Source organism: Labeo rohita, chromosome 9 (assembly GCF_022985175.1).
Source record: "Labeo rohita strain BAU-BD-2019 chromosome 9, IGBB_LRoh.1.0, whole genome shotgun sequence".
Taxonomy (NCBI): Eukaryota; Metazoa; Chordata; class Actinopteri; order Cypriniformes; family Cyprinidae; genus Labeo; species Labeo rohita.
This window is the reverse complement of record NC_066877.1, coordinates 9,908,058-9,926,263: the sequence shown is the minus strand read 5'-3', so window position 1 is coordinate 9,926,263 and position 18,206 is coordinate 9,908,058. Positions and strand designations below refer to the sequence as shown.

General features: G+C 36.9%; 1 protein-coding gene across 1 annotated transcript in view; it reads right to left on the bottom strand.

The window, feature by feature from the left end:
- Positions 1–653: 653 nt before the first annotated feature.
- inpp4aa (inositol polyphosphate-4-phosphatase type I Aa) overlaps positions 654–18,206 on the bottom strand; it is a 34,164-nt gene continuing 16,611 nt past the window's right edge. The window contains 18 exon segments of the mRNA XM_051119094.1: positions 654–2,050; positions 4,215–4,369; positions 4,481–4,593; positions 4,676–4,773; positions 5,239–5,506; positions 5,600–5,723; positions 6,647–6,819; positions 6,925–6,957; positions 8,220–8,350; positions 8,352–8,524; positions 8,608–8,826; positions 10,812–10,998; positions 11,360–11,377; positions 11,848–11,956; positions 12,045–12,149; positions 12,260–12,390; positions 14,841–14,988; positions 16,136–16,226. Of these exon segments, the coding sequence (XP_050975051.1) occupies positions 1,918–2,050; positions 4,215–4,369; positions 4,481–4,593; positions 4,676–4,773; positions 5,239–5,506; positions 5,600–5,723; positions 6,647–6,819; positions 6,925–6,957; positions 8,220–8,350; positions 8,352–8,524; positions 8,608–8,826; positions 10,812–10,998; positions 11,360–11,377; positions 11,848–11,956; positions 12,045–12,149; positions 12,260–12,390; positions 14,841–14,988; positions 16,136–16,226 (2,409 nt within the window). The 3' untranslated portion in view covers positions 654–1,917.

The following is an 18,206-nucleotide window of genomic DNA, read 5'->3' as shown; positions in this document are numbered from 1 at the left end:
GTGAGCAACTCCTGGCATTCCCTGTTCTTCTGCTGGTGGTTATCAAGCAGAATTGCATTACTGCGGGCGCCCTCTTCTGGATTGAGGGTGAATTGCCTCTATTCGTTGTAAGGCCTCATGCACCAAACCGAGATGCCTGTACCGTGACAGTTCAGTACAAATACATGTATCGTTACACCCCTAATATGAACACAGTAGTAAACAAAGCAATCAAGTAGTTTTAAGTTTAATCTGGTATGTAATTTTAATTTTAAAGCTGTATGTTTGGAGGAAAGAGAGGCATTTTGTACAGCAGGTATTTGAATATACATTAAAAAATAAAAACAGACACTGTAAGACCAACAGGGCAGCATGCTCTTACAATATAGCAGTGCTTTTGCACTTATAACAGAGAATAAACTCTTACATGAAAATGAAAATGATTTTTACCAAGTGGTAAAATAATTACATATACATTTATTACAAATAATAATTAAGTGTAAACTTAAATAACAATAGTAGCCTACCGTCCATGCAGTGCATCTGGTTTTTAAAGAATTTTAAATAATAATCATTTCAGCAGAGGTTAAGACCCATGCTCTTGTCTCCCAAGTTGCAAATACAAGCTTTCAGTTGTTCAATCTTGCAATATACATTACAAACCAGAAATTACAGTTGATTTGTGCATTTATTTGTGCAGAGACAAAGGCTGATGCTCAATACATGTAGAGTTAGTCTTGGTCTTTTACGATGCGACATCTATCATGGTTTTGATATAACTGTTACAATAAAATAAATAATCGAAATGCGTCCCTCTGCTTTACAAAAACAAAAGACTGCAAGAATATTCTTCACATTTTAGGACCAGTTGCAGCAGTGCTCCTTGATTGATCAGTACTGACATTTATATCAACCAATATAAATGTCCTACAAAGAAACTCTGAACTATGAAAACATACAAACAGTCAGTGAACATAATAGTGTCTTCTCACATATTTCCTTACAAAGAATGTATATTCACACAGTATGCTCACTGTACAGAGACTAGCTGTGCTTGGCAACAGTATGAGGAGGCTTAAACTCCTCTTAAACTCTACAACCCGTACAATGCACAGTTAGGAGGGTAAAGGCCTGCATTAAAGCACTAACACTTTCATAAAGAGAGAGTCTTACGGTAAATAAATAAAACATATCTGCCACATCACAAATAGTCATACACAGATCTGAAATATCTACATATGTATCTTAACGCGGGTGTTTGCAATGGTGGACTCTCTTAAGGCAGCTAGTATTGTGTACACCTTAAATGACGTGAGAATGAACAGTGAGGTGCATATGTGGATTTTCTAACTTAACAGCTTGACTTTTCCTTACAAATCTTAAAACTGGATGAACAAATCATCTACTATATCACAGCACATACACACTACTGATAGCCTACTGAACTTTAAATACAATCTAATGGATGATAAAACACAGCTTTGCTTTAGTGCTGATAGTTTTGAACTTTGTACTTTAGTACAAAGACCAAGTGTGGTACTGGAAAGTATTTGAAAAATGCACTTTTTAATTAAACATACAGTAGATGGAATGAATTAGATGCTTTGGGATTATTTGAGAAATTCTCTGACAAATCAGAGTCTTGTTTTTTTTCAGTATTAGAATTCAAACAGGCCTTCCGACCTGCGTTCAGTGCAACAACCAAACAAGCTACTCATTTATCTTCAAGTGACTTTTGTATCTCCTTTCTTTTTACAGCCAAGAAGTTGAAGGTCTAAAAATATTAACATTGTCATCTGGATGATAACCAGAGCGTATTTCAGCATGACTGTGCATAATAAAACTTTCCGTCAGATATGTGGTGATAAAGAAAAAAACGAACGAGGAGAAACATGCAGTTCTAGTTGTGGTGGGCCAGAACAGCGGAGTGCTTTCAGCTCAAGTGTCCACTTTCCCGAAGGTGCCCTCTGGTGGTCGGTACTGTTTAGGGAAAGTCTTCAGCTGGAGGGAGTTGAAAGCGTATTTGCGGCTGCCTACGTTTTTCATGGTGTTTTCTCGCCTGCAGCCCTCGCTGTGGAAAAAAAGAGGTGATTGAGAGACAGGGGTGGAGTAAAAGCCCATTCACAGCAAAAACAACATCTGTACCATTAACTAAATTAGCGTCCACACAAACCAATGTTAATGTTATAAGCATGATCTGCAGTTCTCGCATTAATGTTTAAGTTGGGTGGATTCCGAATGGTTGTCAAATGTTTTTTATCATTCATCAGCTAGAGAACAAAACAAAAGCAATTAGGAAGATATTCTTTTGTTTTCAGTTAATGCAACATTAAATGCCATGAAAGATTCTCTTATGGCCTTAAAGGGATAGTTCACCCCAAAATGAAAATTCTGTCATTAATTACTCACCCTCTTGTCATTCCAAACCCGTAAGACCTTCATTCATCTTTAGAACACGAATTTATATATTTTTGATTAAATCTGACACGTTCAAGACCCAGAAAGGTAGTAAGGACATTGTTTAAATAGTCCATGTGACATCAGTGGTTCAACCGTAATTTTATGAAGAGGGAAAAACTTTAAAAATGGCTATAACTACACAATCATTTGTCCTACCAACATGAAAATCACTGTGCACGGTCGTGGTCCAAAGAGCCACAGGTGTCTATAAGGACATTTGTGTATCTACAAAAAACATGGCCTCCACTAACCGATGAAGATGGAGCACCAGTTAGAAAAGGTTAACAGAGGCCAATCGGAATGAAACTTAGTGGGCCTGTTTGACTCACAGCCCCAAAGGTCTGTGAAAAATTTGAAAGAAATCAGCCACTGGGGGGGCAATATTGCATTTTCAAGGCCGTAAATGATTTTTTGCACATACGCATATATGCATAACATGTGATAGAACCCCGCAATCCGGACAACATTGCCTGTAGAACTACTGCTGTCAATCAAATTGTTTGTTAAAGGAGAAGTCCACTTATCTAGCGAAACGATTGGTTATTTTAATGAAAAAAAAAAAAATACAATTTATATACTCTTTAATGTCAAACACTCTTTTTGTCTTTTTTTCTGGTTCAGGACAGTTAGGGTATGTCGAAAAACTCCCATCTCATGTTCTCCCTCAACTTCAAAATCATCCTGTATCAATGTTCACTTTGCAAAGAAATGAAATGATTTGAAATGATTTTTGAAGTTGAGGGAGAAAATACGATCAGTAGTTTTTCGACATACCCTAACTGTCTTGAGTCAGAATACACAGAGTTCAGGGAGAGACAAGAGACAAGATGAGCATTTGAGATTAAAAAGTATTTAAATTGTATTTTTTTAATGAAAATAACCAATCGTTTTGCTAGACAAGGCCCTTTTTCCTCGGCTGGGATCATTTACAACCGTTGTGGGATCGTTTGAAGCCGCATTTAAACTGTCTTTTGGAAGTTCAAAATCGGGGCACCATATCAGTCCATTATATGGAGAAAAATCCTGAAATGTCTTCCTCAAAAACATAATTTCTTTACGACTGAAGAAAGAAAGACATGAACATTTTGGATGACATGGGGGTGAGTACATTATCTGTAAACTGTTGTTCTGGAAGTAAACTTCTCCTTTAAATGATCGAGAAAATGTAAAAAACAAAAAAACAAAAAAAAAGGAAACCTGGTAAGCACGTGCAACAGGTAATTCTAAGCAAGCACGCAAAGTTTTAAGGAGATCGGACCACAGCTGGCACCATAACAGTCATAAACGTTCAAAAATATAATATTTCTATGGTAAATTACCTGGATTTGCCAAAAATGCTTTTTAAATCATTGATTTAGGTGGTTACAGGCTTGCTAAATAATGTTTTCTTTTCATATGCCCTTAAATCGCTTGAATCCCGGTAATCGCTGCTTGCAGCTATATTTTTTGTTTGTTTTCTTTACACACAAAAAGTATTCTTGTAGCTTTACCTGAACCACTGATGTCACATTGACTATTTTATGTCCTTACTACCTTTCTTTGAACATGGTAGTTGTGTTGATGTCTATGCAGCATCAGAAAGCTCTTGGATTTCTTTAGACATGAGGGTGAATAATTAATGACAGAATTTTCATTTTTGGGTGAACTATCCCTTTAATTTGTGAAAACATGAATTAGATTAAGACACTATCGTCACCATCATTATACTCATCACACTTGGTGTGAATAGGCCTTAGAGTGTGAATTAATGTCCCTAACTATAAATGTCGTCTCACCTGCGCATACAGTCTAAAGCCTGTGTGAAGACCTGCGGGGCCATGCAGTGCTCTTGCTGGAGGATGTGACATTGCTCCAAGGTCACCGACATGGCTGTACGATCCTTTGCACTCTTGCAGCTGGTCACACGCACACCATTCAGACGCCGACAAATCTGACATAAGTGAGAAAGATATCGTAATGCTAGGAGTTCACTAGTCAAAAACAAACCCCATGTTTCAGTACAGACACAAGAGATCATAATAATATTGTTAGATCACTGTACCTCTGCTGCCTGCAACAGGATGTCCACGTTCTTGCTCTTCCTGGCATTAACATTTTGACTGAGGAACTTGAGTAGCTCAGGCACACAATTCTGACTTCGAGAGCGGGGTAGACCTATAGAGAAGCTAGTTAGGACTGACATAATCATCTACTACATTTATTTCAAAAGCAGAATAGGAAAGTGTTCATGACTCACAGTCTTCAGGCAGCACTTCTTTAAACTGGTCATAATAGGAGGTAAGACGAGCTAGACTCTCCAAATTCACTACTTCCTGCAGCGACGTGTCTCCAAACCTTAAGTAATACGAAATGAATAAAAATACTAAAATGTATATTGTATATTTACAGTCCATATATATGTGTATCACTCTGTATGAATAACTGAAGAGGCAAAATATTGGGTCTCATTCACTAAACATGCATATGCACACATTGTGCATTAAATCTGCATACAAAGCTTTTTTAACAATCCATACATGATTCATTAACAACTTCTGTTTTTTAATTCCCCAAAAACCTAGATAGTCCCAGTAATCAAGCTGTTTTGATTTTCTGAGCAGTATGACATCATACTGCTCAGGCCCCGCCTATGACCGCTGACGGACTGTCCCGTATTAGCATATTTCCTCATTTTTTTGTGAGAAGTTCTCCTGTGCATATATATGCTGTTAATCCATGCATTTATAAGTGAATGAGTCCAAGTGTGATTAAATCGGTCCACACAAAGAAACAGAAAGTATATTTAATTCATACACTTACTTTTCCGCTAGTGTCTGTTGCTCATTGATTCCTACATTGAACAACACCGGTTGAACTCGCAGCAGCATCCCATTTTGGATCTCCCGCGGTAACACATCGAACATCACCGCCGGTAAAGGAACACGCACGTTAAACCCATCTCTGTTGCCCGTGATGACAGGCAGCATGTCGGGGCTAAAGCTGGAGGTCGCCTGGGTCACTTTAAAGGTGACGTTTCGGAGGTCCATGACGCCTACGCTCATGTCTTCCAACATGGCCAGTTCCTCCCCTTTAAGATGAAAAAACAGGTCAGAAGTCACAGATGTCATTCAGATATGTTTACCATCACACATTACTAAGTTGAATATGTCAGTATGTTTACCGTAGGTACTCAGGAGACCCTCAAACTGGGCCAGTAAGCCGATAGTGTGGAGTTGTCTGAGGAAGCCATTGTCAGTTAGACAGTTCCTCAGCTTCACCACAAATCCACAGATCAGGGCTGTCAGCTACAAAAAAATATGTACATTATTAGAATGTATATGAAATTATAAACAATTACATTCAGCTAGAAAAATGTACAGTTGAGGTCAAAAGTTAACATACACCTTGCAGAATCTGCAAAATGTTGAATTATTTTAACAAAATAAGCGGGATCATACAAAATGCTTGTTATTTTTTATTTAGTATTGACCGGAGTAAGATATTCCACATAAAAGACGTTTACATATAGTCCACAAGAGAAAATAATAGTTGAATTTATAAAAATGACCCTGTTCAAAAGTTTACATATGCTTTATTCTTAATACTGTGTTGTTTCCTGAATAATCCAAAGCTGTTTTTTTTGTTTAGTGATAGTTGTTCGTGAGTCCCTTGTTTGTCCTGAACAGTTAAACTGGCTGCTGTTCTTCAGAAAAATCCTTCAGGTCCCACAAATTCTTTGGTTTTTCAGCATTTTTGAGTATTTGAACCCTTTCCAAAAATGACTGTATGATTTTGAGATCCATCTTTTCACACTGAGGACAGCTGAGGGACTCACATGCAACTATTACAAAAGGTTCAAACGCTCACTGATGCTCTAGAAGGAAACACAATGCATTAACTTTGAACAGAACAAAGATTTGTACATTTTTATTACTGCCCTTATATACTGCCCTTCAGAAGCTACAGAAGATACTGTTTTCCAGAAGTTGAATTTACCCTGATCTTCAAATTCAAATATTTGTCACCCTCTGGCCCTTAATGCATCGGGTTTCCTTCTGAAGCATCAGTGAGTGTTTGAACCTTCCGTAATAGTTTTGCAAATTCTGCAAGGTGTATGTAAACTTTTGACTTCAACTGTATATACAGTGGAAAATCTAGCATTACTGCATTATTAAAGCATTTTGTAGAGTACTCCCGAAAATAGAACAATTTTCAATAGGCTACTAACTGTCTGACAGAAAACCACATCTCTGCGGTACTGTAGTGACAAGCTCATGGCGATAGTGGGAGCGCTGTCTTGCATCAGTAGAAACACCATGGACTTCTTGGCTTTGTCGCTCATCATTGCTACGCACTCATTCAGAGTGGTCAGGAGGGGATAAAGAGCTTCGCTCCATTCACCTAGTGCCATAAACACACACAGCTAACGTCAGAAACATTCAGAAAACTGGACAGCCCACATCTAAAGCTGCAGTTGGTACAAATAGTTTGCAGTGAGAGGCTTACCGGGAGAGGAGCCTTCAACACTGGGACTACCATCTAAAGCAGGATAGAGAGAAAATAGTGTTGTTAAAGACAACTGTGGCCAATACTAATTACTTGTAAAGCCAACAGTAGAGCGGATCTGACAGCTCTTTATGTAATTTTGTGATGCAGTGTTTTCAGGTGAACTACCCCTTCAGGGTTATACTGGAGTTTGGAAACTTCTTGGGAACTTAGAAAAAGGTACCAACATAAACACTGAATACCACAAAATGCAACCTGACAGGTCCAATAAAATGGTTCCACAACATAATCCATTTTATATATTTCTTTTAACTTCATGCCACAAGGGTGTGTCAGTTTTAAATGAAAAAGGGCTGGGTATTTTAATGAAGAAATTCAAGCTGACACCTTTGTGTGTGATGTTCCCAAAACAACATAACAAGAAGCCTCACCTCTTACAGTTCAATACCATCTAATATTGTTTGGATACTAAGTATGCATATAAACAACTTTATTTTCAGAGTCTCTGGGAATGAAACCCCTTGTGATAAAAAAAGTGCTTAATTGAAATAAATGTGCATTTGTAGTGTACTTAAAAGTATATTTTAGAAACTCATGCTAGCTTTTAAAATAAAAGGCCACTTAAAGGGATAGTTAAAATAGATAGTAGAATAGTAGATAATTAAAAAATGTCCTGGCTCTTCCAAGCTTTATAATGAATGGCTGTCAATTTTTTGAAGCCCAATAAAGTGCCAGTGGATGTTGTAGGATGTAGGTGTAGCTAAGGAAAACCAGTCTCCAAATGACAGTTTGCGGTTTATGAAGTTTTAAATATGGCTATTTTTCTTACCAAAAAACACTAATTCACTTCATAAGGCCTTTATTAAATCACCGGGCCATGTGGAGTACTTTCTATGACGGATGGATGCACTTTTACTAACATTATAAAGCTTGGAAGAGCTAGGAAATTTTTTAACATAACTCTGATTGTATTTATCTGAAAGAAGAAAGTCACCTAGAATGGCTTGAGGGTGAGTAAATCATGGGGTAATTTTCATTTTTGGGTGAACTATCCCTTTAAGAGAGCATTTCATTCAGTTGCAGTTGACTTGCAATTGAGTGTCTAAAATGTTAAATTTAGTTCACACTAAAGTATTTTTTTTTAAACGAATCAGAGATATCAAGAACGAACATGCGATGCAGTGCTAAATTATCACTTGTGCCACTGAAAGAGGATGTAAAACTGAAAGCATGTGTGTTATCTGAGCAGTTTTAAAAGGAATCAAAATAGAAATCAACACAGGGTGGAAACCTACAGGAGCATGTGTTATGACTGGATGGGCATGCAGGGTTCAGTAAGGGTGATGAGGATGGTGGTAATAATGGTGAAGAGGACTGAGCTGAAAGAGGGTGTGATGAGGTAAGGGGGGGTTGAGAGACCGTCACCAGGGTTGATCCAGAATGCATTGCCCTGGCTACCTCTCTTGCTGGTGTCAGCCTGCTGGTCAGACAGGAAGACGTCTTCGCTGCTGTCGCTCTGCGAGCGCTCTCTCGTCAGCAGCCTGTCCACACAGCGGATCACACACTCCAGACTCTTATCCACATTGAGCCAGATCTTTTCCTGAAGCAGAAACAGAAATATATCAGATTCTGCAGATGTCTAGGTAAAATCATGAGGAAATAATGTCACTCTGTGAATCTTACCCACTCCTCCTCCTGCCAGTTTAGGTTCATGGATGCTCTGTTCCCTTTCCCACTCCATTTGGCCTGTGGAGAGCCCTGGTCGTTCCTCAGGACCACGCGCTCAGTGTCATGGGCGGACGGAGAGCCTCTGGAGGCGATGAACTCTGGGCGTGCGGCACTCAGTGCCTGGATAGCTGTAGTTAGCAGCTTACTGTCACACACTGTCACCAGCTGCCGTGTCTGAGAGAGACAGAGAGATTGCACTTACTCATTAAGTGGATCTCAACAGCTTTTACTTAGTAGATCTGTTGAACATAAGAAACGCCTTGTAATAGCTTTGACCCTGGACCACAAAACTAGTCATAAGTAGCACAGGTATATTTGTAGCAATAGCCAAAATGATCGATTTTTCTTTTATGCCAAAAATCATTAGGATATTAAGTAAAGATCATGTTCCATGAAGATATTTTGTAAATTTCCTACCGTAAATGTATCAAAACTTAATTTTTGATTAGTAATATACATTGCCAAGTACTTCATTTGAACAACTTGCGATGCGATTTTCTCAATATTTAGATTTTTTTTTTTGCACCCTCAGATTCCAGATTTCAAATAGTTGTATTTCAGCCAAATATTGTCGCTAACAAATCAATGAAAAGCTTATTTATTCAGCTTTCAGATGATGCATAAATCTCAATTTTAAAAAATTGAGAGTGTTTTTGTGGTCCAGGGTGATAAAAGGGTGAAACCTTTCTGGTAAATTTTCAAAATATTTCTGGTAAACTTTCTAAAAAAGTCCACAATTTTCCGAAAATGTAAAAAAAAAAAAAAAAAAAAAAATCCCGGAAAGTTTCCAAAGATTCTGAAAAGTTTTTAATGTGTTTGAACATTTTCTGCCCTTTTGCGATCCTGTTCATTAGAGGTTTGATGAAACTTTGATTATTGATGATTCATAAACATTCATATTTAAATTCACAAGAATTACCGATTTGTTAAGCATTATAAAATGTTTGTTACTGACTTAAGAACTGCACACTCAAGACAGGAAGAGACCATCTGACTGGCATATAATATACTGTTAGTTTAGTTTTATTTTATGGTTTTGGCATTTAATAAAATAAAAAGAAAAATAAATAAATCATACCACAGTAACAGTGTTTCAATAATATGTCAAATGTAAGTTATTAAAAAGATTAAACAACAAAGTTATAATTAATAAAATAATATAAATTAAATAACAGATAAATTATAATTGTAATAATTTACAGATTTCTTGTTGTTTAAGTTTTCATGTTATTTAAATAATTTAATATTTTAACAATTTAAATTAGCATTTTTTTGTACATAAAAATATTTAAATAAATAATAGTGTTTTAGCCTCCAATGACATTTGCACAGAAAACACCCAATATTAGTGAAAAACATGTAAAAATTGTGCTCAGAATTTACTTATTTCCAAGTAATAAAATAAATAATAAGAAATTATTTCAGACATAAACAATTAAAAAAAAAATATAGCTCTGCTTGCTTAAGTGCTTTGAAACACCCAGCGTTATTCTATGTGTTGATGCAAATTCAACTAAACAGGATCATAAACATATAAATCAGTCCCGCCCCCTTTTTTTAAATAGCCAATAGTGTATTGTTTTTTATCACTGCTTGGGTCAGTGCCGTTGAGCTGCATCTGACAGCGTATGGCAGCCACAATCTCATCCATATCACTATAAAAGATAGCATTCTGTGTAGAATTCTTATACATTTCTTATACAATGTATATTTCTGATACATTTTGTGGTCTGCGCCGATTCTGTTGTGTCTCTGGAGCAAACTGCATGCACGCTGTGGTGGTTCACATGACACAGCACAAAACCAGACTTCTTTCACCCCAATGGAAAGCATATTTACACTGTCTAAATTGTTCCCTATCCCCTATACGTGCCATTCACTGTGCAGAAAATGCTAATTCTGTGAACAAGTGACTGATTTCAGTCGGAGCTTCGGTGTCTATTTATAGTGTAGGGGGCAGGACGCCTCAGATTCTAGAGAGTATTTGATTGGACAGAAAGTTTGATGATCGTTGATCTATACTGGCGGAAGTTAGAGACTTAAGTTATTAACTTGAGTAAAGCCAGACAATCAGTTTGGAACTGGCAATTTTAGCCTGCTCTTGTCAGTGTTCAGTGAACAGACTGTATCAGTAATATGGTTCATGCAAATACTCTCACCTTGTCTGTGAGAATAGCCAGGGTCCTTTCCAGTGCATTGGTTGAGCGTTCTTTGGCAGCGCGGGACAGCCGCTCGGTGTAGTAGCTGACTTGCGTTTTGAGAGTGTTGATATGGGAAATGATTTCTTTAGCTTTCAACACATCCTGTGGCTGGTACCGCATAGAAAGTGGAGCTGACTCGCCAGCACTGAAACAAGACAGATCATTAAAAACAAAACAACAACACATTCTCCAATTCCCCATTTGTTAGCACTTGTTCAGCTGTGACCAAGTGGACTATACTGCAAATGAGATGGCGTGATATACAAACACACACACAGAAAACGTACACAGATGCCAAGTGCACATAATTGGATGTGGGAGAGGGAGAGCAGGTTTAAACTACAGTACTACATCATCTTTGAAAACAAAATTTGGTGCAAACAACAAAGATCCTTCACATTTAATGGAAGTGAAGTAAAGGACTCGACGCTGACCGATCATAAACAAGATGAAACACCACCACATATGAAAATGACTGGAAAACGGTCAATAACCCTGAAACTCACCCTTCACCCTCATATGAACTGATCGGAAAGCAAACAACATAAAATCAACTGATTACAATTGCATTCATGAGATAAATGTGAAATAAAATATCGGTATATAAAAAAGTTCCACTGTGGAACATTATTTCTGCCATAGAATAAAAAACGTAAAAGTTAATTGACTTGTTTCTCGCAATTCTGACTTTTTTCTTGCAATTAAAAAACATCAATTTTCACTTATATAACTTACAGTCTATAACTCACGACTGCAAGATACAAACTTACAATGCGTTGTGTGATTTAGGCTTACATTTGTGAGAAAAAAGTCAAAATTATCTTTTTTAGTTTTTTATTTACTGGCGAAAAAAAGCTTTCATACCTCTCGCTATAAGAATGACAGAATTAAAAAAGAGAATAGAAATGAATTAAGAAAAGCCAAGAAAGCTAGCAGAGCAACACAAAAACTTGAATTCATATTGTTCACCAATTTTTAAATGAAAAGGTCTTACTGCTTTTTGGCTTCCTCAAATTTCTGAATGAGTTTCCTCAATCCGTTGCCTTTAAAACCCTGATGATGTGCCGCAGGGGCCCCCGTGGTCACCACGTCATATGTGCGATCTGTTCAGAGAGGTGTTGCATTAAGACCAGCCCATTCTGACAGACTACTGAAGAATGTCAATGCAAATATTGACCACAGATATCTCACCGTAGCCGGACTCGCCCTGCACTCTCATCCTCTGAACGTGGAGGTTTGTAGGTATGAACTCTAGTTTTTTCTCTCCTTTCAGAGTGCTAGATTTGAAGGAAGGACCTGCCAGATTGTAGGTGAGAAGAATCAGATAAATACAAAGTTGAAATCACCTTAAATTATAGCGCTCTCACTTCCCCTTTCTGGTTGAGCGGGTGCCACAATACACTTACCCTTGTATTCATGTAAATTACTGAGAGTCTCCTGATAGGTGAGGATGATAGTCTGGTACTGAGTGATGATTTGTCTCCTTAGATTCTCCCAGCAGGGGGACAACTCGCCCAACTCTTCTAGCTCACACACCCTGCATGGAGACAGAGATGTGCGACAACACAATAAAATCTTATTTATAAATATATTTTCTAAGTTTATAGCATTTGCATATTGTTAGTTAGAATCTCACACGTTATTCCCACATTGTCAAAATACAATGTGCTGCACAAAAGTGAGTCTTGATCAATTCTTAAAGAGATAGTTCACCCAAAAATGAAAATTCTGTCATTAATTTGAGGCCCAGAAAGGTAGTAAGGACATTGCTGAAACAGTCCATGTGACATCAGTTCATTCAACCTTAATTGTATGACGCTACAGGAATACTTTCTGACAGGGCAGAGAAAAAATTGTTGAATGAAGTTATTTTTGTTTTCTTTGTGCACAAAAAGTATTGTCACAGCTTCATAACACTGGAACCACTGATGTCACATGGACTATTTTATCGATGTCCTTACTACCTTTCTGGGCCTTGAATGTGGTAGCTGCGTTGCAGGGTCAGAAAGCTCTCAAATTTCATCAAAAATATCTTAATTTGTGTTCTGAAGATGAAGGAAGCTCATCAATGGATCCTCTGCAGTGAATGGGTGCTGTCAGAACGAGAGTTCAAACAGCTAATAAAAACAACAAATAATCCACACCACCCAATTAATGTCTTGTAAAGCAAAAAAAGCTGCATGTTTGTAAGAAACAAATGCAATATTAAAAAATTTTTAACGTCAAACAAGTCCTTTATGCATAATATTGCTTTATCCAGTAAAAAAAGTCATCTTGTCTGAATCAGGAGAGAAATATGCACAGATCCAGAGGCTGATGATACACAGGGGAACTTTTTGAGCAATGTTGCCGTCAGTGGGCAACCAGGTGAGACACAGACCCCATGACCGATCTAAAGTATCCAGATAGAAATTTGTTACCCATTCTCAATGGGAAAGAGCCCAAGCAACATTGCTCAAAAAATTGCCCTGTGTATCATCGGCCAAAGAGTTTTAAACAAACACATATCAGAGGATGTGAGAAGAAAACAGGGGATAGACATTTTCACTGGAGGAAATGTTATTATTGATTATATACTTTTACAAACATGCAGCTTTTTACTTCACAAGATGTTCATTGATGGACTGGATTTGTGTGGATTATTGTGATGATTTTATCAGCTGTTTGGATCCATTGTTGGGCAAGTGATGTAATGTTAAATTTCTCCAAATGGATAAAAAAATATCTTGGATGGACAGAGGCTGAAGAAAATTTCTGCAAATTTGAATTTTTCAGAAAACCATTCCTTTAATCCATTCCATTTATTCCTTTAATGTTTCAGAAGTGTGGAAAACAAAAAACGGGGAGTTTGCTTTGAGATATAAAACTTGCAAAATGTTCTTTACTGTAGCTTAACCTCTTATGTTTAAAATTAAGGATGTAATATTATCAAAATCGTGATATCAATACTGTCTCGAGATTATCGTGGTCACATGACGATATGAAGATAGATCTTCCGGGCAAAAAGTGTAATTTTTAAAATATAGTTAAGCTTCTTGTTCTATCATTAAAGGTATTTAAAGTTGTGGGCCATTATGCTTTGGTACCGTATCTGTCAAACAAACTAAAACCGAAATCACAATATGACTTAATTCCTTCATCAAGTCTGTTCGCGCTGCGCATTTCGTCCAGGCAATCAGCTCATGATCCAATGTTTTTTGTGCCTCAGAACATCTCCGTTCATTGTGAATGAATGGAGTGAACTGTTTTTTTGCATGTGCTGTGCGTTTAGCGCGCGTTTGGAAATGCAATGGCCATTACTTATGCTTTATTTTCGTAGATGATTACAGCATTTTCCTAGATTTGTAGGGAGATGCGTTTTTGTAAGCCTGTTTTCACTGAAGTTGGAGCTTTCCTTTCCTTTTACTTTTCTCTTCTGGCATTTCCGTCAAAATAAAAGCTTAAAAGTGCAGTATGAATTGCTGACAGCTAGCGGGTTAAATGCAGTCCAAATTCAAAATATCTCTTTCAAGTGCAAAAATTAGGAAAGACATATTGTAATTTCCCTACTGTAGTGTAAAGCAAAAATAATTTATCTATGAAATATTCATTTTCATCTATTTTACAGTGCAATTGTTTTACAATATATGGCTATTACTGTCATTTTTGTTATTATTATATTCTAATTTGTTTGGCTTCCTAAAACAACAGAATGTAATTTAGAATGTAATTTAGACTGAGACAGTATATAACAAATAAAAAGAGGGCTGAGTCTCTTTTAAAGTTCAGGTACAAGTCAATTTAACAAGTACTTTTTTCTTAGTTATAATAATTTTAATATTGTAATAATATCGTATTGTGGACTTCATATCGCAATATTATCCTGTCGTGAGATTTTGATATCGTTATATCCCTAGTATAAATACAAGGACATTTTGATTTTCCATTTCATGTCACCTTTCAAACGAGTCATTCTGAGCATGAGCACTAACCGTGAATTGCATTTACCTGGCAGCATCTTCTTCCAGCAGTAGCTTGACGAACTGTCTTGGTATGTGCAGGGAGAGCACACTCTCTGCCATCTGCTCCAGGACACGCAGGTGGTTTCCATCGGTCGTTGGAAATCGGTACATCCGTGAAATAGTGCCTCCAAACACTGCATCGGTCAATCAATCAATCAATGGGTGTGTGCAATAGTGAGAAGGATGCTAAAGTGCAGCTACTGCTTTTTACTGCAGTATTAATTTGTAACTAAGATTAATACATGCTGTAGTTTTGATCATCGTAGGTTCATCTTAAATGGGTAGTTTGCCCAAAAATGAAAATTCTGTCTTTAATTACTCACTCTCATGTCATTCTAAGCTTGTAAGACCTTTGTTCATCTTCAAAACACAAATGAAGATATTTTTGATGAAAGCCGAGAGCTTTCTGACCCTGCATACACAGCAACGCAACTGAAACTTCATGCGCTGCACCCTTGTTTACAAGCAGAGGAATGCACACAAATAGAGGTGAAGGTTGACCCAGAAGAGAAGAAATCATTGAATAAAGCTGTTATTTTTGTTTTCTTTGTGCACAAGAAGTATTCTCATATCTTCATAATGTCACGGTTCAACCACTGAGGTCACATGGAATATTTTAACAATTTCCTTGCTACCTTTCTGGGCCTGGGACTGTTTCAGTTGTGTTGCTGTCTATGCAGGTTCAGAAAGCTCTCTGATTTCATCAAAAATATCTTAACTTGTGTTCCAAAGATGAACGAAGGTCTTACGGGTTTGGAACGACATATGGGTGAGTATTTAATGACAGAATTTTCCTTTTTGGGTAAACTATCATTTTAACAAATGTAGTTATCTAATGTGAACAAATAAAACAGCGAAAAGTGCTTCACCACCAAATGTTTGTTTCAGTGTACATGCTGAGTAATACACCACTACTGAAGCAGAAATAAAACATTAAACCTAAACTTAAAGAACTCTTCAAACTCTTCATTTGTTGCCTCAAACCACTAGTTTATCCTTCAGAAAATACAAATCTAGTTCCAGAATGTATTATCTGTTCACACAGAATATTTAACACCCTACAAATAACCACTCTTGTGTTTGTAATAGCTGCAGAAACAGTTTTCAGAACCTCTTTCACAGCCTGTGGCATTCATGAGTCTTCTTCACAGCAGGAAGTGAAGGCTACGGCCCATTGGTTCGGTTATGAAGGGCACATTAGAAATAAACTGCTGCCTCCAGATGGAACGTAGCTGCAATAATTGCATTTTTTGTATGTAGACATCAAAATTAAACATTCACCTGCTTTTAAAAGAGCGTCTTTACATAAGGACGCTGATTTTGCTTTTACTCCCATGGATTCAGTCAGACTTTCATCAACAGGTAATACCATCTGTGAGAAACATGAGAATGATTATACATTCTGAATGTGATACTGAAATACTATGCGAGAAACTATAATGAGACTAAAATAACAACGACAGGGCTCTACAGTGCGAACATGCGCGACTAAAAACCACTGCGTGTGACTATAAAAAAATATATAGGAGCACCAGTGCGACCCGATCAGCATATTTGTGTTTGTGCTGAGGGGAGCTTCAAAGGTTTCTGCGTGTTTTTACAACGTTGAGTAATGTATCACACACATATTTCACAAATCCTTTCATAAACAAAGTGTAGAGAGAGTGAATAAGAGATTCATTGAGCAGTTTAGAGAATTTAGTTGATTATAATGGAACTTTGCGAGATCAATGAACTAAGATGAGTGACAGCTTTTAATGATTTTTAGGGAGTTTTAAAATGAGATATTGATTAAACACAACCGTTAAATAAACAAGAAGTTAACATTAAGTGACTTACACTGTCGCTGCTCATCTCTATTCAAACACAGCAGTGTTTATGAATGAACGTGTGTATTTAAACGGATCTAGTGAGTCAATGATTAAATTTCTCATTCATAAAGACAGTCACTTAACTGTTTTATTCCTGAATGAATCATCTGTTTGAATGAATCAAATGAATGAATGATTCAGTAATTAAATCAGTGACCTGCCGCCACCTACTGGCAGTTTTAGTTTCATTTTTTCATCTTCTTTTCAGTTATTTAAATCATTTAATATTTCTATATTCAAAATGTCATATTTAAAGCATTAATCTCAACATGAATTTATGAATTTGACTGCATGCTTACCACCTCTGAGCCTCATTAAACATATGAAAATACACCTACAAGTAGGGCTGGGCGATAAAACGATAACGATATGTATCGCGATAGACACGTGATCGATATCAATAAAAAATGTGTTCTATAAAACGTTCGATATTTTTTATTCTTCGTCGGAAGAAAACAGAGGTTGCGAAGCAAGTTTGGTTGCATTAACAAAGGCACTCTCTCTATAACCTAGCAACGTGGGAGTGACAAAATTATTAAATTAATATCTTGTATTGTAGAATGGACGCTCAGCACCGCCGAGAGTTTCGCGCCATCGTTAAAACGAAACCGAAAGTAAAACGCGCGCGCGCATTCAAAAGCAGTTTTAATACCCCACGTTTAGAGAGCGACTCCCCAATGTGCGCAAATTAGACTACATAACATATCTAGGCTGTAGGCTCTAGGTTGTGTAGTTGTATTTAATGCAACCTTAATATTCATTTAGTGCTCCTAAATTTAGTTTTGGTGCTCCTAACTATTTGAAGTTGGGAACACCAGTGCTACCAAGTAAAAAAGTTAATTTCGATCCCTGAACACAAGCAGCAGACCACCATGGAGAGGTACTCTGCATCAGTGCCTTATGACAAAGAATCTAAATGGTACAAAGATATAACGAGGCAGTGGCATATTTCTCTGTTTATATTTAACACTGCACTATTTTATTACACTTTATAAAGCATTTCTTACATTTTCTTTCATTTTGCACCTTAAATGTTAAGAGATAATTGTTAAGTGTTCATTGTGACTTTAGAATTATGTTTACATTTTAATTATTTGAGTTTTCCATGGTTGTTGACATTTCTGTCTTAATAACTGGGGGGGGGGGGGTAGGTTATGGTCAGAGGAAGGTTAAGTTTAAAATAAAAATTTTGAAATGTAATATATTTTTCTCCTGTTCCTTATTTTAAATGGGTCATAAAAAATATCAATAATTATCGATATCGACCGATATGAAACGCTGATATTGTGATACAGTTTTCAGCCATATCGCCCAGCCCTACCTACAAGCCACTTTTGTGTTCTTTTGTGTTTCGACCTCTGTAGTACAAATGAATTTTGTTAATACTGATTACTTATTCTACTTGTTCTTATTCTGTTTTTAAAAGCTCATGAAATATATATATTTTTTTAAATCTGACATAAAAGATGTCATACTTTTAA